At 41.1% G+C, this 22,226-nt stretch overlaps 1 protein-coding gene across 7 annotated transcripts in view; it reads left to right on the top strand.

Moving 5' to 3' along the window:
* Positions 1-19,255, top strand: part of ARHGAP24 (Rho GTPase activating protein 24) — a 1,271,118-nt gene extending 1,251,863 nt beyond the window's left edge. For 4 of the 7 annotated variants that reach the window (XM_082262950.1, XM_082262951.1, XM_082262949.1 and 1 more), the window contains 4 exons: positions 196-269; positions 2,351-2,472; positions 10,910-11,981; positions 18,430-19,254. In XM_082262950.1, coding sequence (XP_082119076.1) covers positions 196-269; positions 2,351-2,472; positions 10,910-11,981; positions 18,430-18,673 — 1,512 coding nt within the window. In that variant the 3' untranslated portion in view covers positions 18,674-19,254. Of the gene's footprint in view, positions 1-195; positions 270-2,350; positions 2,473-10,909; positions 11,982-18,429 lie in introns of all 7 variants that reach the window. The other 3 variants (XM_082262954.1, XM_082262952.1, XM_082262955.1) reach the window with 1 other exon arrangement.
* Positions 19,256-22,226: the final 2,971 nt, after the last annotated feature.

Raw genomic sequence — 22,226 nt, 5'->3', positions numbered from 1 at the left:
TTATAGGTTGGTTGCAGCTGCCGTTCCCATGAAGCATTGATTCTGAGATTATGAGCAAGTTTCCATGTTAGAAAAGCATTGTCTGGGAATTGTTATCTTCATTTATCACTGCTATTGAATACATACAGTTTTTTTGCGTGGTGCATATCTATAAAAGAATAATGTAATAATTATTATTTTTATTATATTCTACAGGGAATGGCAGAACTAGTAAAACAAGTGAAGAGTCTCCCACCAGTTAATTATAATCTATTGAAATACATCTGTAGGTAAGATGCTCAAGGGCAGGGTGGTATTGGTCAATATATTGGCTGCTTTTTGATGTGTTTTCTTGGCTGGACTTAAAGTGATTGTAAAGTCTCCTTTTAAATAACAAGCATGTTATACTTACTTCCTCTGTGCAGTTGGTTTTGCACTGGGCAGCCTGGATCTTCCTCTTCTCGGGGGCCCTCTTTGCTTCTCCTGGCCCCTCAATCCTATTGAGTGCCCCCAAAGCAAGCAGCTTGCTATGGGGGCACTCAAGCCCAGCTGCAGCTCCGTGTATCCATTCAGACACGGAGCTGCCATTCACCTACGCCCCCTCTCTCTCCCGATTGGCTAACTGACTTTGATAGACAGCCACGAGAGCCGATGGCGGAGTTGGGCTGAGTGCTTCTCTTCCATTCAGGAGATGATTTCTAATTTTACCAGTGAATACAAGGCTTCTTCTGATTTGCCAAGATGGAGAGGTGGGCAGATGATGTTGCAGTTTCCACATCAGTCGATCACAGGAAGCCTTGTATTCCCTAATAAAAAATACAAGGCTTTTCTTGGGCAGACAAGCCTCAGTCCAACTCTTTTAATTTAATTGGTAATAAATGTCCATTTGCAAAATAAAGATTTCATATAAATAGTAAAAAAATATAAATATGGGTAAACCTGAATACAAATAAAATGGACGATAAAATGTTTCCGTTATTGAAGAAGGACAATACCTAAATTTATAACTTTTTGGCCTTAGCTGCCCTTTCATTCACTGTAGAAAGCCATCAGGGTAATGATATCTGCAATCCATTTGAAAAAGTCTGACTGATTATTGGATATAGTTCTATGTTTGATTGCAGATGTATAATTAAAAAAAAAAAAATACACTAATATGACAACTACTCTAAAGGGGACTTTAGAAATAATAAAACTGCTTAACTTGAGTCTTGTCTTCATTATCCCTGCTATGTAACTACTAAGTAAATTACTAAGTAAACATTAACATTTTATTGTAAGATCAAGTAGATAAAAAATATCAAAATGCAACCCCTCCCAAAGTGTGTTTCTCTATTTTTAGAATGGCGCAGGATTCAGTCCTCTACAACAGCGGTCCCCAACCTTTTTGAAACCAGGGACCAGTTTCATGGCAGCCAATTTTCCCTTGGTGGACCTCAGCCCCTCTTCACAACAAAACCCCCCTTTACAGCACAGTCCCCTCTTTGTATCATTGTCCTCAGTTCCCCTTTACAACACAGCCCCCCTTTACATCACAGGGCTCCTTTACATTAATGTAATGGGGACTGCTCCATAAAAGGGGCATTGTGATGTAAATGGGACTGCTCTGTAAAGGAAGAACTTGATTGTAAAGGGGCTGTGATGTGAGTGACTACACTGTAAAGGGGCACTGTAATAAAAGCAGACATGACTGTAAAGGGGCACTGTAATGATTACAGTGCCCCTTTACAGTCCAGTCCCTTTTATATTACAGTGCCCCTTTACAGTGCAGTCCCCTTTTTATTATGGTGCCCCTAGCAATCATTGCCTCCTCCATCACAGTGCTCCCCACCCTTTCCTCTCTAACATCACACATAGCTAATCTCTGCCTCCCCTGGCCAAGACAATATCACCCTTTCAAAAGGGCAGGGTCGGGAGGAGCTCTCCATACTGATCTGCAGCTCCTCCCACCCCCTGCCCTACTGATAGGATGACATCGTCCGCTGGGCAGACAGATCAGTCGGGAGAGGATACACGGGCATGGCCACACAGCGGTCTGTGATAGCCCTGTGAGGACCGCGGTCACCGCTTCCCTCCTGCTGTGCGGCTCGGCCATCAACAGGCTGTAGACCGGCACCGGTCTTCGGCCCGGGGGTTGGGGGTCCCTGCTCTAAAAGAAATCTCCCTTGCCAGCACTAGTGGCTATCAGAATACCCAAACAGTGACTGTATCTGATTGAACAGTCACTGTTCAGATAGCAATTTTCCATACTTTTAGAAAAATATATGTACTGTACATAGCTTGTGATAATTTATTGCTTCCAGTTTTGTTCCATTTATCTGTAGTAAATTGTAACTGTACCCTAATTATATATTATTTCTGCACATAACAGATTCTTAGATGAGGTGCAGTCTTATTCTGGAGTGAATAAAATGAGTGTTCAGAACTTGGCTACAGTCTTTGGGCCAAACATCCTGCGTCCCAAAGTGGAGGATCCAATGACTATAATGGAGGGTAAGATTGATAATAGTTTTGGAAAAAGTTACTGACACATCAATTCAACTTTTGTTATAAAACACACATATTTAAAAACCATAAGTAATAGTAAATTCTATTTCCTATTTAAAAAAATAAACTGAAAGTGTTAGCTTAAGAATTTATTGCAAGTATATACATTAATATTGTATTGTATCTCATTTTGTCTTTGTATCAGCTCCCTGTAATCCATTCATATCAGCATTTAGACCGGGAGGGAAGAAACAGAGCTGTAGACTAATAAAAAACAATAATATGTCAGCGCCTTAAATATCAAAAATCAACAGCAGCTTGCAAACAGTGTAAATATAAAAACACCAACGTAATATAAATAAATAAGGTTGCAGCGCTATAATAATAACTTATGGTGATAACTTGATCAAAAAACACATATGTGAAATAACTGAATGAATCAAGTCAATAAAAAATGTGAGTCCATCAAAGTAAATCCATAGAGTAAATCCAAAAGCGTGATAATAATCAGTGTTAACGTAGATTAAAATGTCACCACCATGTGATCCTCCACCAAAGTAAGAATGCAAACTCACTAGACCAATATGCTGTCTTTATTAGGACAGCTAAAGCATATTAGGTACAAATTTTAGATCTTGAACCAAGCCAGGCTGATCAAGCTGAATGCGATCACTATTCACAAGAAGGATGACCTATCCTCGGGTGTTCCAATCAATCGTGTATTGTAATCATCAGACATAAGAGAAAAGAATTTCCCTCATAGTGTATCATTTATTTTTAAAATCATAAACGACAGCTAATGAAAGCTAATGAAAACATCATTTTAATGAAGATCCATACAGTGCAATATAGATAGGTGCACTTACATATAAAGCCACCAGACTTGATGCAAGAATGGTGGCTGTGGACCTCTGGCATGTACCTCTGCTCTATGGCCATTTCGTGCCACGTGCTTCTTCAGGTAAAATGTTAAAATATTGTTTTTTTTCACAATTATTATCGTTTACATACTGTCACTAGTGCAGTGCAGTGACATCATATGACTGGTGTGATGGTGATCAGGGCCATTTTTTTATTTTTTTTTTGCTTTTGTTTTTTGGCATACTGTGACCAGTATGATTGCTTATAATTTTGAATTTCATTGTTATAAACAACCATTTTTACTGAATAAAATTGATTCATAAAATGGCCACAGCTAATCGCAATAGTACAGATGGGCTGTGATTTGCCCTGTCTGTACTATGCAATTACTGTGACCAATCACAGCCAGCAACACAATTTTACACAATGAAAGGCATGAATGGAAACCATCCATTGTGTACAATTGTCATGTGATCTGCTGTGATTGATCACAGCAATCACATGGTACCGGCAGCAGGCTGATACTCTGATCTGTCATTCGCTGTGTCTCATGGACACAGCAAGTGACAGATCGCGCCACAGCGTGGCCCGTGGGGCACGTTCTAGGACATCATAAGATGGCCGGGTGGGAACTTGTTAATAGATATATGTTAATAGATATGCCAGTGGTCTTCAAACTGCAGCCTGCAGGCCGAATGTGGCCCTTTGCTAGTCTTTATCTGGCACTAAGCTACTCTTCCTCTTACTGAAATGAAGCAGTATTCCCCCCACTTACAACAGTTGGGCATAATTCGTTCCATTGACACCAACAGCTGGGTATATTTTATGCCACTGACACCGAAGATGGGGTAGTATTCCTCCCATTGATACCAATGATGGAGTATTTTTTCTACCCCCACTGACCACCAAGTTTGAGGCATTGTTTAGGTCCACTGATGCCAGGACATTTTCTACTCCCAATGACCACTAGCCCCCCTAAATTTGAATGACAGTACACTGGCCTTTTGTTTAAAAGGTTTGGAGAACCCCTGGCCTATGCCTAAATTTTAGATTTGCTGAATTCGATTATGGAGTATATTATTTTCTGTAAATAACTTGTTTTGTGTATTTATATTGTGTGTATATATAAAATATATACTATACAGTGACATTAATCCTAAACTGTAAAATAATTTTTGCACGAAAAACATATTCTAAGATTAAAACATATAATTTCTACAATTACAGTACAGCTGATGTACCTCTTGGTACATCATCTGTACGTAGGTACATAGATAATTCTTATGTGAAATTAGGCTTCAATGTGACAAATCCAACCCACTTAAGGCAGGGTTTACACTAGTGTGAATTGGATGCGGGGTTTCCCCGTATTCAATTCGCATGACAGGAGATTGTGACCGGCTCTCAATGGAGCAGCTTCACACATCTCTGGAGCGGCTGTGAAGCCAATTGCACAGAGGTCCTGAGCGTCTTTGGCTCCATTTCAGGTTCGACTCCAACCAAAAATTTGGGCATGAATCGTCCTTGAAACAGAGAACAGGGATGCACTGGACCTCTGCTGTCAGCCTCATCTGTCTGCAGTGTGAACCCAGCCTAAAGTGGAAGTAGAGGATATCCTTGCTGTATATTTGTTCTAAAAGAGATCTGTGTAAATATCATTTTTTAAATCAGCTTCAGTGCTGTCACATGATCCAGACGCTGAAACTCCCCTGTGTCAGCAAGCAGCAGCTGCAGGGGATGGTAGGGAGCTCCAATAACAGATGGCCAATGGAAGCCAGAGGATGATGGCAGGGTTATGCAAATTCAGTCACATTGTCGAGTTCTCCCTGACACAAATTAGATTCATGAACTAACGTATTCTGTATTCAGAAACTGATTTATGCCACAATAGACTCAGCTTAATTTCTTACATATGGCTGTGTTATCTAATCCGTGTATGTCCTACCTCAGGCAAGCACTCTGCACTGTTTCTTTAACAGTGACATCATCACTTATCATTTATATTAAAACGAATATCATTCCCATTTCATGCTGATCATTTTTTCATGCCTTCAGAAGATGACCTTATAGCATTTGGTGTCTGTCCTTTTTAAACAGTCTGACTAAAATAGTCATGAACAAAGTAATACCTATTACATAGCACACCAGTTGTCACTGTGCTGTTAAGTTTACATCTTCTACTGTGACCTAACTCCTAATCCTGTGATTAGATCAAATACTTCATCATACCTCACTTGTGATGCTAGGAGTAAAGTTACATTTACTTACATTAGCCTCATTCCTGGCACGACTGTGGCTGAACATAAGTACACATTAATACTGTTTGTTGTTCTTACAGACATTAGTAGATTAAAATTCTTTAAAATAGTTGTAACAGTTGATGTACAATGTTATGCATGCGTATTCACCCCTGTAAACGTTTCTGTGTTTTTTTTTTATTGGAGCTGACTTGGATCAAAATGTATTTAATTGGGATTTTTATTAATATATACAATATACCTGTTTAGAAAGTGCAATATTTCTTGTATTGTGACTCAAAAGTACAGCACCACCTTACTGGATATGGTAATATCCTAATGCTAATATACTACAGTAGCTAACATACATTTGGCTGTTGTTACAGCTGGGAGGTCTTCGCAACGAATGTCTAATAGCTTTGCAAATATTTGATCCTGCAGTTTCTGGCCATCCTTATGGCTAAGGTGCTGTACCTTTGTCGGAGTGGGTGGAGAACATTGGTGGGCAGCAATTTTTGGGTCTCACCACTGCTTCATAGTTTGAAAGCAGTCTCTTTGTGTTAATTTAAAGTGATACTAAAGGCTCTGTTTTTTTTTTTTGCCCAAAAATAACAAACATGTTATACTTACCTGCTCTTTGCAGTGGTTTTGCGAAGAGCAGCCCAGATCCACCTCTTTTCAGGTCCCTCTTCAGGTCTCCTGGCCCCTTTTCCCAACAAGTGCCCCCACAGCAAGCAGCTTGCTATGGGGGCACTAGTGCTGAGCTGCAGCTCAGTGTGTCCATTCAGACACAGAACCCCGGCTAGGTCCGGCCCCTCTCTCTCCTCATTGACTCACTGACTTTGATTGACAACAGTGGGAAACAATGGCGCTTCGCTGCTGTCTCAGCCAATGAGGAGGAGAGTCCCGAGCAGCCATTGCTGGATAGAGATAGGCTCAGGTAAGTATTAGGGGGCTGAGGGGGGCTGCAGCACACAGAAGGTGTTTATCCTAATGCATAGAATGCATTAGGATAAAAAAAACTTCTGCCTTTACAATCAGTTTAAAGTCTCTGCCAGACTGAGACAGGTTTTTTCCTAGGATTGTCCTGTTTGGTGCCATCCATTGTATCCTCAATCCTTACAGATATCCCTAAAACTGTTGATGAAAAGTATCCCCACAACATAATAATACAAATACCAAGTTTAATTGTGGTAATGCTGTTCTTGGAGTAATTATTGGTTTTCTGCCACACATAACATTTTTATTTCAGTTTTGGTCTTACAATACTGGAGAACTACTTTCATCACATTGCTGTGTCTCAAACTCCAAAATGAATCTGACTTAGGATTGCTTTTTATCAATGGCTTTATTCTCATCCATTTAGGTTATAAATGTCCTATGATCAGTTTCCCAAATCTTAGTTAAGGATCTCTGCAACTTCTACAGAGTTACCATCAATCAATTGACCAGTCAACTATGGTGGTGAGCCTTCAACTGAAACAGTTCTCCAGAATTCTCCTGTTTCAGTAGACAGAAAACAGCTATTTGCAGTCTAAACAAGTACCATATCCAGTATGTGATTCACAAACCCCATAAAGTAAACAAAACATTTCCTTTGCCTTCCCTGACTGAGCCAAATCCTCTTTCACTTGAGTCTCACACACTCCCACTGCCAGACACTGCAGCTCAAAGTTGGAAGATTTCAGCACTGCTAATCTAAAAAACAGTGGGCAGGACTAGATGTTGCCGTGCCCCCCAGCAACATTTTATCCAGCCCACTGTAATGCAAGCAGGTGCAGCCTGTAGGAGAGTGGAAGCTCTACTCCGAATTCAAGAGCAAAGCAGAATTGTTGCCACATCATCCCAAAAAGCTGCATTAGGCGGACTGGTAGGATCAACGGGTATTTGTGGGACTTTGCAGGGGGACTAAGAAACAATTGTAGATGTAGATACATTTAAGTACTGCAATGCATTTTTGGTGGAAGATTTTAAATCTACTTCAAGTACCAAATTACTCTGGTATATTGTATAGTTAAGGCCTGGAAATCACTGTAATTGAGTTAGGATTAAACTGTTACCGTAGCTCCATGGTCTTGATAATGACATTTTCTTAACAAGCTCTATGACCTTTCATAGACATATATATTTTTAAATCAGTTAACACTTAAAATTACACTCATGTGGTTTCTGTTCTTTTAAAAATGGAACTGCTGAAGACGGCTAGCTGCTATTGTGTTTAGCCTGTTTTCTCAGTAAAAGTGGGGAATATATGTGCAATCAGGTTTTTTTTTTTTTTTAAATACCGTATTTTCCAGCGTATAAGACGACTGGGCATATAAGATGACTGGGTGTATAAGACGACCCCCTAATTTTCAAGTTAAAACATAGGTTTTGGGCTATACTCGCCGTATAAGACTACCCCCCTTCTGAAGCAAGGCAACACCATTGAAAAACATCCGATTTCTCATAGCTCTCCAAGGTACCCCAAGTACTGTAATACATGTAATCTCTCATAAATATCTCCAAGGTACCCTAAGTATAAGTATTACCAGTAGATGTAATGTCAAGACGCTGGCTGTGCGGGAATCCTGTACCAGTATACCGTATGTACCGTAGCTTTGGCTACATACAGTATACCGCGCTGAGCCAATTACAGTGAGCGATGTATTCTATTATTGAATGCAAAGCCTGCCTGGATTGGCAGAGTCAGAGAGGCGGGCTGATGTTACTCCGCCAATCTGAGCAGGCTTTGCATTCAATAATAGAATACATCACTCTCCCTGATTGGCTCAGCTCGGTACACTATATGTAGCCGAAGCTACGGTACATACGGTATACCGGTACAGGATTCCCACACAGCCAGCGTCTTGAGAGATTACATCTACTGGTAATACTTATACTTAGGGTACCTTGGAGATATTATACTCGGCGTATAAGACAACCTCCCATTTTTGGGGAATTTTTTTGAGGTTCAAAAGTAGTCTTATACGCCAGAAAATACAGTAATAAATAATTTTATAAGTTATGTGGGCTATTTTCATTTCAACAGTTTGGTTTTTTTTCTAGCTCAGTGACAAAGAATTATTTTTAAATACATTTTACTTAGCTGTCACAATACAAATTGTGGAAAAGTTCAAGGAGGTCAATATTTATGTATATAAAAAAATTGGTGCAAGTAACAGTGATGTGCAGCAATTTTTAACAATCAGATTGCTGGGTGTAGTGCAGTAAAAGGGCAATTTCTGATTGTCATAGGTTGCTGCATTTTTATTGTGTGTCTTATTAATGGAGAATACACGTGGGCTTTTTTGTTTCTTTAAGCTTTTTATAAAAAGTGTAAGCAAAGGCATGGGTAAGCCCCTGTCTGATGTCTGCTGCAAGTACCATAAACATGCTGAGTTTTGTTTGCAATGATTTTTGTGTTTCTTTTAAAGTGCAACACTTCATTCAGGCTTTTAATGAAACCCTTGACTAAGTATTGCCAATGCTGAAGAAAATGTGCTATTCCCTTGGGCCTCCATACTTAAAGCTGAACCCTGGGGAAAAAAATGCTGTGCAATGGGGTTGTGCCTGCACTGCACGTGTAACTGCTTGTTTTGTCTAGGGTTGAATATTAACTTTATTCTCACCTAATACTTCAATCCTCCGTAAAATAGCCCTCCTCCATGGTCCAGCGGTGGACTGTTCCTGCTCTATGGAGCCTGCCCTGGGCGTGATGGCATCAGGAACAGTCCACTAGTCAGGAATGCAAGGGTACCTGGCCGGTCTTGTGTTGGAAGGATTGGAGGATTGAAAAATGTAAAGTAATGCACTTGGGCATCAGAAACACGAAAGCAAGCTACTCACTAGGGGGGGGACCTCTGGGTGAATCTAAGATGGAAAAGGACCTGGGGGTACTAGTGGACAACAGGCTTGGCAGTGGCATGCAATGCCAAGCCGCTGCAAGCAAAGCCAACAAAATACTGGCATATATAAAAAAGGGGATTCACTCCAGAAATACCAAGATTATTCTCCCACTCTACAAGACTCTGGTCCGGCCACATCTGGAGTATGCTGTCCAGTTCTGGGCACCGGTCCTCAGGAAGGATGTGCTGGAACTGGAGAGAGTCCAGAGAAGGGCAACAAAAATAATTAGGGAAATAGAGGACATCAGCTATGAGGAAAGACTACAAGCATTGAACTTATTCTCTCTGGAGAAGAGACGCTTGAGGGGGGATATGATATCAATGTACAAATACTGTACTGGTGATGCCCCTAGCATAAGGAACAAACTTTTCAGAGAAAGGGAATACAATAAGGCATGTGGCCACTCACTAAAACTAGAGGAAAAACGGTTTAACCTTAAAATATGTAAAGGGTTCTTTACTGTAAGAGCAGTAAGGATGTGGAATTCTCTTCCACAAGCAGTAGTATCAGCAGAGAGCATCGATAGTTTAAAAAAACTATTAGATTGGCACCTTACAGACCACAACATATAGGGGTATACAATGTACGGTTAACAGCAAACACACACACACATCATAGGTTGAACTGGATGGACTGATGTCTTTTTTCAACCTTACAAACTATGTAGCTATGTAACTATGTAAGGATTAGGTAAGTATATCTCCGCTCTCCTCTTCTCTAAAAAAAATAAGAAGTAAACCTGTGTAGTGTTGGCACAGCCATACTGCATGGAAAAAAAAAAACTCTGCCTGGAGTTCAGCTTAAAAGCCTGCACTGCACATATCCATATTGAAGGCCTAGGTCTTAAAGTGGTTCTAAAGGCAGTGCAACCCCCCTCAGCCTCCCTAATACTTACCCGAGCCCCATCTCCATCCAGCAATGTTGCACAAGAGCCTCGGCTATCGGGGACTCTCCCTACTCATTGGTTGACACAGCAGTGGGCATCGAAGTCAGTGAACCAATAAGAAGAGAGAGGGGGAGTGGCCATAGCAAGCTGCTTGCTGTAGGGGCAGTCGGCAGGAGGGAGGAGCCAGGAGTGCAGACAAGGGATCCAAGAAGAGGAGGATCCAGGCTGCTCTGTGAAAACCACTTCACAGAGTAGGTAAGTATGACATGTTTGTTATTTTTAAACAAAAAAATACCCAACACTTTGGGATCACTTTAAACTTGGCAAAACTTTGGAGTTGGATTAAAAGTGTATTTTAATGTGATAAGTTGTACATTCTGAAACAAATTGTCCAGGGTTCTTTGCAATGGCCTACTATAAAATATAGGGTATATGAATACATACTTTCACACAAAATGTACAGTTTTCACTCAGGATTCACACATTTTTCTAACTGTTTACCTCTGACTTAGAACTTTGGTTTTTAGAGTTGGTGAGGTTTGAAACTTAGTTTCCATCCTTTGTTTTTCAGGTACTGTAGTTGTGCAGCAGTTAATGGCAGTGATGATAAGTGAGCATGAAACCCTTTACCCCAAAGATGCTGATGTTCAAATTGACGCTGGACAAGAACTGACCAACAACAACAATGATCTGCAAAAAAAGATGCTTCTAGGCCAAATACAGAACAAGGAGAACAATAATACAAAGGATATAGCAGTGAGACGTTGTTCCTGGGAGAAGTCTGATTCTCCACAAAGGTCAAGTGTCGATAATGGTTCTCCCACTGTACTCTCAGGAAGTAAATCCAACAGCCCAAGAAACAGCATCCACAAACTGGATGTTACACGAAGTCCACCGCTAATGGTGAAAAAAAATCCAGCTTTTAACAAAGGTAGTGGGATTGTCACCAATGGATCTTTTAGCAGCTCTGTGGAAGTCCATGACAAGCACCATTCCTTACCCAATGGTACCTTACAGGCTAGAAGAACCTCTTCTCTCAAAAGTTCAGGAACCAAAATGGGTACTCACAGTGTACAGAATGGTGCTGTAAAAATGGGAGTTTCCAGCACAGACACAATGAGCAATGCTTTAAACAGTCGGACCACAAGCTGGCTGCCCAACGGATATGTCACATTAAGAGATAGCAAACAAAAAGACTCCACAGGCGAATCAGTGCAGCAGCACAGATTATCCACATATGATAATGTTCACCAGCAGTTTATGATGAACTCTGATGATAAGCAAAGTGTGGACAGTGCAACATGGTCAACATCATCATGTGAAATCTCTCTCCCTGAGAACTCCAACTCCTGCCGCTCCTCCACAACAACCTGTCCAGAGCAGGACTTTTATGGCGGTACCTTTGAGGACCCTGTGTTAGATGGGCCAGTCAATGAGGACATTACTAACGCAGTAGACTTTGAGAGCAAATTTGACAGACGAAGTGCTGGGGGTCACAGCAGCAGGGCTACCAGTAGCAGTGACAACAGTGAAACTTTTGTAGTGAGCAATTCAAGCAACCACAGTGCACTTCACAGCCTTGTGTCCAGTTTAAAGCAGGAAATGTCAAAACAGAAAATGGAGTATGAGACCAGAGTAAAAAGGTATTATTACTAATGTTGTTATCATTTTCTACACTATATATTCCACATTCTTATACTTATCTAACCTTTAGGCCTAATGCACACTGGACGTTATAAAAACATAAGTAGCTTTGTAGTGAGTTTTTCTGCGTTTTTTAGCCTTTTTGCATTGGCTCTTTTGAGCGTTTTTTGGCATTAGCGTTCTTTGGCATTTTTTGCTATTTTAGTAACTCTGATCAGGGCCGCCATCAGGGGGGTGCAGCTAGTACTCCTGTATGGGGCTCCGGGACAAAGGGGGGCCCAGACAGCAGGAAGATCGGTAGGATGACAGCATACCTCCCAACCTGGGCAGGACTGTCCCGCTGTACAGAGGCTTTGTCCGGCATAATTCTGGTGATAAATGTTACCTTTTAGCTCAGAAGGACCTGCAGCAGTGGGAACATTTAGAACAGCCAGGGATTGGCTAACAAACCAGCTGGGTGTGCGCTATGCAGCCACAATGAGAAACTGCACCTGTCAAATTCATGCTGTGATGTCGGTAATGGGAGGGACTGCTACTCAGACCCGCCCCCTGTGTCAAGCAACACGTGCATAGGGAAGAAGGAGAAGGCAGATATGGCAGCCAGCAACAGAAAGGTATTTTAGAAAGGAAATCATGTGGAAGATGGGGGACCTTTGGGGAAGCTAAGGGCAGAGGAGAGGTGTGTGTGTTGCAGAGGTTGTAGCAGATAGGAAGAGGTTCAGTACAGAGGCATTTACGTACATTCCCTACTATGTACACCTTGGTATAGCACTACTCCCGATTTTTAACATTGGCCTCAATGGAGAATATTGGTCAACTTGGTATGGCACTGCTCCCTGTCTAACATTTGCATCTATGGGAAATGTTGGTCAGCTTAGTAAGGCACTACTCCCTATCTAGCACTCTCCTGAACCATGTGCATAATGCACTCCAGAACCCTGCATTCTGTATCTAGCATTCTCCTGAACATATTCCTGACCCCTGCACTCTGTACGGGGATGGGGGTTGTGAATTTGTGGAGGGATTTGGGGGGTTGCGCTGTAAGGGGTGATTGGGAGGGTTTTCTGCTAGGAAGAGGGATTGGGGGAGGGGGTGATAATATAATTTTGATATTTTCGGTGGAGGGGGGGGGGCCCTTTCAGGCAGGCTGTATGGGGCCCCAGGATTTCTAGCAGCAGCCTGACACTGATTTTCCCACAATGCAATGCTTGCCAGAATTGCATTGCATGGATGTTCATTTTTACACCCATGCGATAGGATTTAGGTGCTGGGAATCCTACAACATTCTGGTGCAAATGTGGACCCTTTTTTCCCCGTATCAAAATCTTATCACATGGGTGTGAACACGCATGCGATGCGATTCTATCAAGCTCACTGCAATCGGTTTCAGGTGTTGTTTATGGAACATTAAGCCCCTGTTCACATCGGGCAGATTTGACTTGTCAAATCGCATGACAAATCAGAGCCTATTGCCAGCAACGTTACTGTCCGAATTCGTGCAACCCTGACGTTGCGGTGCCACACGGATTTCCAAAAATAGTTTCTGCACTACTTTTGGTGACTTCAGGGTGATTTCATTAGACATCTATGCATGAACCCATACAGATGTCGGTCAAATCACCCCTGAAGTCACACTGACATGCGAGTTTGAAATCGTCCGCGTTCAGCTGAATGATTTCAAACCCGCCCGGTGCCGTTGCTGGCAATAGGCTCCGATTTGACATGCGATTCGACATGAAAAGTCGCATTCCAAATCGGCACAATGTAAACAGGGCTTCACGTTCCATGAACGATACCCTGAAACAGATTACAAAATGCAGTGCGCTTTCCAGAATCACATCGCATGGGTGTTCACACCCATGGAATGCGATTAGGTGTGGAGAAAAAAAAGGGTCCTACAACATTTTGGTGCAAATGAGATGCAATTTGAGCCATAAAAAATATATGGCTCAATTTGTATCGCCCAGACATCACATGTGATATGCACAGGAATGCAGTGTGTTTTTGGTGCAAATCACATGCGTTGGTCAGCATGCACCTGTGTGAACCCAGGCTATATTCAATGAACGATACCTCAAAACAGAACCCAGGCTTAAAAAAAAAAGCATTGGAACAAAAAACGTCAAAAAGCGCCAGTTAGAAGCATTTTTAGGCCTTTATCAGCGTTTATTGACGTTAGAGCATTTTTACAGCTGAAAAACTCCACTCAAACCCACTAGTTTTGGGGTTTTTTACAACCAGAAACAGCCCCTGCCAAAAACTGCTGATAACAGGCTATGTGTGCATGGACACATAGGATAACACGCCAGGGAGTTTATTGGCTGTAAAAAAAACATCTGACGCCAAAAACAGCCGCTGTAAAAACGTCCAGTGTGCAGGAGACCCTAATCTTTAGCTGCTGCTTTTCTAGTATCTATTCCAGTATCTATTCTAGTTCTAGTATCTATTCAGCTAATTGTCAATCATAAGCACTGTAATATGGGAGGACAGTGGGCAGGGGAGTGAGTCAAATGTTTCACTATACCCAGAGGTACTGGATATTTCTCTTCACTCCTGGTGCAGTATGTATTTGCCGTTGATTAAAGAAAAGTATATACAGGAAGGGGATTGGGAGCTTAAGTTACCTGTTGCTTTGCCCTGCATTGACAAAGCATTGATTTTTTTTAAATTCATTCCTGGACAGTGTCTCTGGGGTCAAAATAGCTTTAATTTTCTACCATGATAGCCAACATTGAAAATAGATGGTTGGTAGTCAAAATCCCACTATTTATTAAATAACTGTTTGCAAATGCACTCAATTCATTTCTTTCCAAGGAAAAAAAAACAATTTGAGATCCAACTCAAAGTGTATTTCCACCTTTGCATCCAAATTGAGATAATACCTACTTTGTACGTGTTACATGTTCCCATTCACATAGCATAACCTTACCTTTTTATTTGCTGAAAGATCCTATACAAGTCTTAGGTGTCCCCTTCTGTGCAATGTTGGGGAGGGGCTGGGCGGCATGTTTACCATAATTTATCCTGATTGTACTGTGCTGGCAGATCTTGATTGTTAGTTGTAAAGTAGATGTGCACACCGTCCTAACAAAAAAATAAAGCCGGGTACACACGGGCGGAAAGTCGGGAGACTTCTACCGGTTAAAAAAACAACAGCCTGTATTTCCGTCTGTCCTACAGAAGCCATCTTCTGTCGGACGTGCTTGCTGGAAGACCACCAGCCGATCGACTCCCAATCAGTGCTCTCAGCCAATGGCAGAGAGCGCTGATCGGAGTGTTCTGATGGGGGGGGCGTCAGAACACAATAGCTCAGCTGGGGAGATCGCTATACTAACTTTTCCTAGTTAGTATAGCAGCTCCGACCAGAGCCGACAGTTTTTTCTTGTTCATCTCACTGGGTTGAACAGAAAAAAACGATTAGTGTGTACCAGGCCAAAGAGTCCATGTACACTAGCATTTTTTATAAGCTCTAGAAAAAACACTAGAAAAAAAACGCTAGATGAAAAACGTTGATAATAGTAGCATTTTAGTAGATTTTAGGAATATTAGCATTTTAATAGTGTTTTTACAGTACATGAAGAAAAAAAAACTCTCAAAAAAGCTGTTAGGAGTGTTTTAATAGTGTTTAGGAACCTTCAGAGTTTTTTTTCTGCCATAAAAAACACTCCTAAAGACTCTAAAAAAAACATTTTTTTTTCTGCTCCTAAACACTGAAGCCTGAAAAACACTTATAGCATTAAATAATGTGCATAGTGTGTGGACATATAGGATAACACTATTTAGCTTCAGAACAAAAAATGCTCATAATAGCTTCTAGGAGCTTGAAAAAAAAAAAGGTAGTATGCATGGAGCCTGAAACTGAACCAGGTATTATTTTTATTGCATGCTTTATTGGTCCAGCTTGGCACAATGTAAATATGGCTTACTCATACCTGATGGACCACTGGAGAAGCTGAAGATCACTGTAGTAGTCGGTGCTACAACAGTGATAGCTATGGTCTTCTAGGCCCTGGTAAAGGTCTATGTGAGGGCCTGCCCCACTGCATACTGACCATAGGGGGCGTTCACCCAGCACCACCACCATGGATCGCCTTATATTTTCTTCAATGAACACAAGGTGTTCTCTGATTGAACATGGTGAGGATCACCCTCCTCTCCAAGTTGACAGTGTGGGGTTAATTTACTAAAACTGGAGAGCGCAAAATCTGGTGTAGCTGTACATAGCAACCAATTAGCTTCCAGGTTTTATTGTCAGGGCCATCTTTAGTATTGACTGGACCCTGGGCAAATATTTTCATCGGCCCTACCAAATGCAATTATAAACTATTTGTGGGCAGTGGGGGCGCAGGGAGAAGCTGCTTTGGGCCCCACAACAATGGCTGGGCCCGGGGAAGCTACCCCTTTTGCCCTGTGTTAAAGACAGCCCTGTTTATTGTCAAAGCTTAACCACTTTACCACCGGAGGATTTTGCTGTCTTACGTCCAGGTCACTTTTTGCGATTCGGCACTGTGCGAGTTTACCTGACAATTGTGCGGTCGTGCAACGCCGTACCCAAACGAAATTTACGTCCTTTTTTTCCCATAAACAGAGCTTTCTTTTGGGGGTATTTGATCACCTGTGCGATTTTTACTTTTTGTGCTATAAACAAAAAAACAGCGTAAATTTTGAAAAAATAACAATATTTTTCACATTTTTTTATACGAAATTCCCCCCAAATAAAATGTAAAAATCAATTTTTTTTTTACATTTTTGGCCAATTTGTTTTCTGCTACCTATGTTTGGTAAAAAAAATCACAATAAGCCTATTTTGATTGGTTTGCGCAAAAGTTATTGCGTTTACTAACTAAGGGAAAGATTTCTGTCATTTTTGGTGTTTGTTTTTTTAACAAATAATGGCGGCGATCTGCGATTTTTTTTGCGGGACTGCGACATTGCGGCAGACAGATCGGACCCTTGACTGACATTTTTGACACTTTTGGGGGTACCAGTGACATAAATAGTGCTATAAATATGCACTGTTACTGTAAAAATGACACTGGCAGGGAAGGGGTTAATTTCATTGGAGAGGGAGGGGTTAATGTATGCCTGGTGCTTACTAACGTGTGTGGGGGGAGGTGACTGACCTGCAATCTGTCACTGTTTGTCACTTAGGAGATCCGCCCGCTTTGTTTACACAAGCGGGCGGATCTCCAAACTCGATTCCCCGACGATTGGGGAAGAGCAGCGGCGATAGCCGCTGCTCCTCCCCTGGCCCGACTCCCGCTGTGACTGAAAACAGCAGGAGCGAGCCTCCGGTGGCGCGCGAGTGCCGCCCACAAGGGGAGGAGTCCAGCGACGTAGGTCTACGTTGCTGGACGGAATCGAGCCACTTTGCCGCAGTACAGTCCCAGTGACTGGTCGGCAAGTGGTTAATTGAACATGCTGAAGTTGGGAGCTGATTGGCTACCATGCACAGCTGCACCAGATTTTTCACTCCCCAGTTTTAGTAAATCAACCCCTGTCTCTATTAAATATGAAAGTTGTGGGTATTTTTGGAATAATAATTCTATTACCATTATTCTCACATACTAATTAAGACCCAGCCTTACCATTATGCTACTAAACTTATATATGGCTACTGTAAAGTAATCAGGGTGTAGAAGGGTATGGTGTCATTTAAAGTGGTGAATTACAATTGAACTTGTCACACCAAACAAACCAAAGAGTTATCTGCAAGTGTGCATCCAGTATATAAATTCTACAGTATTTGCAGTACATATTGACCCCCTTCAGGCCTCTTTCACACGGCCGCTCCAGTTTTTTGTCCGCTGCGGCACTTTTTCTTTTTTACGGACACGGATGACACTTGTGTTATCCGGTCCGTATGTCCGCATATTATCCCATCCCTTTGCAGATGATATACGGACATAATGTATGTCTATGGGGATTGCGGATGTCAGCGGATGACACCGCTGACATCCGATTTTGCATCAGTTCCGTTTTTTTAACGGAGGAAAAATAGGGTTCTGTTCCGTTCCAAAAAACGGAACAGAACTGAAAGGACACAATTCGGATGTCAGCGGATAGTCATCCGCTGACATCCGCAATCCCATTGACAAGCATCACCCGCAAATGGATGGGATGATATACGGACATACGGAACGCCCATTTTCTTAGGATAAAGACAACTGGTAAATATCATTTAGACTGGCATTGTGTTTTATTTCTTGTTCTGCAATTGCGACTAGATAACTTGTGATTGCATCTACAATACCTATGTAAATTTTATATTTGTCTGATAAATTCCACTAGTAATACTACAGAGAAAATTGTCATGCCACTGTCTGTGTTGCCAGGGCAACTTGGTAGATAATATATAATGTTTTTACATTACAATAGACAAGGCCATTTCATGTGTATTGCATATCAAAAAGATACCTTTAATAACCACGTTGTACATCTCCACAGCATGGAACAAAGAAATCTAACTCTGGAGACAGAAGTACTAGCCCTTCAAGAGGAACTGGAGCAAGAAAGAAAGAAATATACTATGGTGGAAATTAAAATGAGGAATGCAGAACGTGCAAAAGAGGATGCTGAGAAAAGAAACGACATGTTGCAGAAGGAGATGGAACAGTTTTTCTCAACTTTTGGTGACCTCACAGTGGAACCGCGTAGGCCAGAGAGAGGGAACACAATATGGATTCAGTGAAGTGGGCCAAAGTACGTTGGACAGTAGGAAGCAGCCTTGGTGGATGGTCTTCAGGTGGCTGGTCACCTGACCAAGATTAGCACTCTATTTCTAGGTACCATGTAGGGAGCGGGCAAAAAAAAAATAAAAGAATCAGCATCATTCACAGTATCTGCCTAACCAAGTCCATTCTATTATTACATAATCCATATTGCTACTGTCAAGTGTTAAAACTGGATATGTGTACATAGATTATAAAAAAAAAAGTGTTATGTTTAAAACAGAATTGTATTCCAAGAATAATAATAATGCAAGTATTGTATTTAAAACAGCAAACTGATATGTTGTTGCAGTCGAGCTTTATATGAAGTCAATATATATATCCTTGCACTTAAAATGTAATACAATATTTTTGCGCATTGTGCTATCATCGGCTTATTTTGTATATTAATTGTCCCTATTCCCATGTTGACAGGGAATGGAAATAAAAAAATATATAAAAAAAAAAACAATATAGGATGATACTTGTGGTTTTTGATGTTTGTGCCAACCAACTTGCCTATGACCAAAAGAAAGTGTACAGAATTTTATAAAGCATTGCCACAAGACTTCATATGTCTGGCTCTTTTTTTGTTCTACAAAATGGCATTGTTGTAAGTAATAAAAAATATGATTTGTTGATGATGGGAGGTGTTCACACCCTAGAATTGGTAAAACTCAGCATTCAGATTGGTAGAATTAACATTTGTATTCATTGGATGTCAAGTTGTGTAGGAAAAAATAGACGAATATCATAGTATGGGTTGCCAGCAGTGCTTTAGCAATGTTCAAGATCAGTTAGTGGTACTACAAAATTTCGAAGTACTCTTGTTTTGCTGTGAGCTATCTCTATCGGAACTTTGCGGGCAAAGCTTACATTTTCCCTCCCTGTGCCTGCACTGTCTTCTGGTGCCACCTACTTGTGAAGGCTGGTATTGAGGAGTGACCATGACCATGCATAATAAAAACTTGCTGACTATACAGGGACTGTCGGAGGTGAGACTGTAGACTGTGGGAGGTGAAATATATCAGATTTATTACATGGACGGATAAAAGTTGGCTGAAAGTTTTTTTTACATGGAAAAGTTTTATGCTGAAAATGTGTCAGAAGCTCATGGTTAGGGATAATATCACACAATCAAATTCAATAAATCTACTAGTACATCTAACACTCCCCTCCCCCCAAATTTACAATGCTGCTGTCCAAAGATGCCCCCTATGCTCCCTCATCTAGAGTACAGGCACTCTAATACAGGAGGTGTGTTACTGGCCAGATCACCAGGTAAAATCAAAGGGAAAAAATAAAAAATAATGCTGCCACCACACCTAAGGATTGGTAATCTACAATATATTAGAGTTTTGGTTTTGGATTTACAGCTTTAAAGATAAAACTAACCGCTAAAGATTAAGGCTCTGTTCACATATTGGCGTATCGGATCAAAAAAAAAGTACAAGAACTTATTTTGGGTGACAAGCGTCCCACGATTCTGTTTGTGCGATATTACAGTGAATTGTTGGGCTACAATCGCGACAAAATCGCATCGCGTTGGGGGTGCCATTGCAAGTCATGGCAATCGCACGGGCATCCCGCAATTTGCAATGATTCAGGATCGCGGGCAGAGTCACGCCAATTCTGCCCACGATCCGAGACGCCAATTTGTGAACGGAGCCTTATGCAATTCTAACCTGTTTCCTTTCTGCCTAGACTGTTTTTAAACACTGTATCACATTCATAACGTGAGCTAAAAAATGTACTAAAAATTAGGTGGCATTTAAAGGTAAACATTTCTCAAAATACTGGTTGAACCTGAGAAATGCCAACTCACACATTAGTCATTTAGAATATATGCTATCTCTCTGAATAAGTTTAGGTCCTACAGATGTACGTTTGCAAAAAAATGTCTGTGAACCCTTAGAATGTCACATTTTGCTGTATGTTAACACACATTACAGTATTATTATTACTATTATTATCATACACAATTTATATAGCGCCCCGAAAGTTTACGCAGCGCTTTACAACTTGAGGGTAGACAGTAGGTACAACTACAATACACTTTAATACAGTAGGAATCAGAGGGCTCTGCTCGTTAGAGCTTACAATCTAAGAGGGATGGTCAGGAAGATACACAAAGTAATAACTGTGGGGGGATGCGCTGATGGAGAAAATAAATGTACAGTTGTTAGATGGGGCCAGATAAACTTCTCTGAAGAGATGTGTTTTCAGGGATCATCTGAAAGTGGACAAAGTAGGAAATAGTCGGACAGATTGGGGTAGAGCATTCCAGAGAATGGGAGAGGCTCGGGAGAAGTCCTGGAGGCGAGCATGGGATGAGTTAACAAGGATGCTAGAGAGCAGGAGGTTCTGGAGGGAAGGAAGAGAACAATTTGGTTGGTATTTTTAGACCAGGTTAGTGATGTAGCTGGGGGCCAAGTTATGGATGGCTTTGTAGGTTATGGTTAGTGTCTTTATGTCACGTAGAGGTTGATTTACTAAAACTAGAGAATGCAAAATCTGGTGCAGCTCTGTTCAAGTAAGCTTTGGCAAAAAAAATGGAAGCTGATTGGTTTCTATGCAGAGCTGCACCAGATTTTGCACTCTTCAGTTTTAGTAAATCAATCCCGTATTATTGTGTTTTGCATTTATTTGTTTTGGATGAGCGGTCAATCCCCCCACAATCCACTTGCACCTATTTTTATTATCAACAAGATGCACCATAAGACAAAAAAGTTCACATCCTATAAAATGCATGTGGGCACTGCTGCCTTGTTTGTGTGCCGAGATGCCATTTAAAATAAATAGCAGTACAGCACATAGAGAGATTGTGCCTCATGCTTACTGACATGTGCTGGGGCAGTAACATGCGGTATAACGTGCCTTTTACCACACTTCTTGCAGCACAAGAAATCCACTCTAAGGCTTACTAATAAATACTTTGATTCAACAAACAACACACATTTCCATATCCATTTAGTTACAAAAAATAAGTTCAACAACCAATTACCTTTTTTTAAAATTTCAAGATAATGACAAGTTTCAAAAACGGACACTGTTAACCACTTTACCACCAGAGGATTTTCCTGCTTTACGTCCAGGCCACTTTTTGCAACTTGGCACTGCGCGACTTTAACTGACAATTGAGCGGTCATGCAACGCTGTACCCAAACAAAATTTACGTCCTTTTTTTTCCCACAAACTGAGCTTTCTTTTGGTGGTATTTGATCACCTCTGCGTTTTTCATTTTTTGCGATATTAATAAAAAAAGAGGAGACATTTTCTACTTTGACAGTTAAAAAATATCCAATATATTCAATTTTTGTCATATATTTAGGCCAAAATGTATTTAGCTACATGTCTTTGACAAAAAAATCCTCAATGAGCGTATTTTTAACCACTTTAAGACCGGAATATTTTACCCCATTCCTGACCAGGCTCTAATTTGTGATTCGGCACTGCGTTATTTTAACGGACAATTGCGCGGTCATGCTGCGGTGTACCCAAATTAAATTTATGTCCTTTTTTTTTGGTGGTATT

The sequence above is a fragment of the Pelophylax lessonae genome (genome assembly GCF_965119305.1).
Source record: "Pelophylax lessonae genome assembly, chromosome: 1".
Lineage (NCBI taxonomy): Eukaryota > Metazoa > Chordata > Amphibia > Anura > Ranidae > Pelophylax > Pelophylax lessonae.
This window is presented reverse-complemented; position numbering and strand designations above follow the sequence as displayed.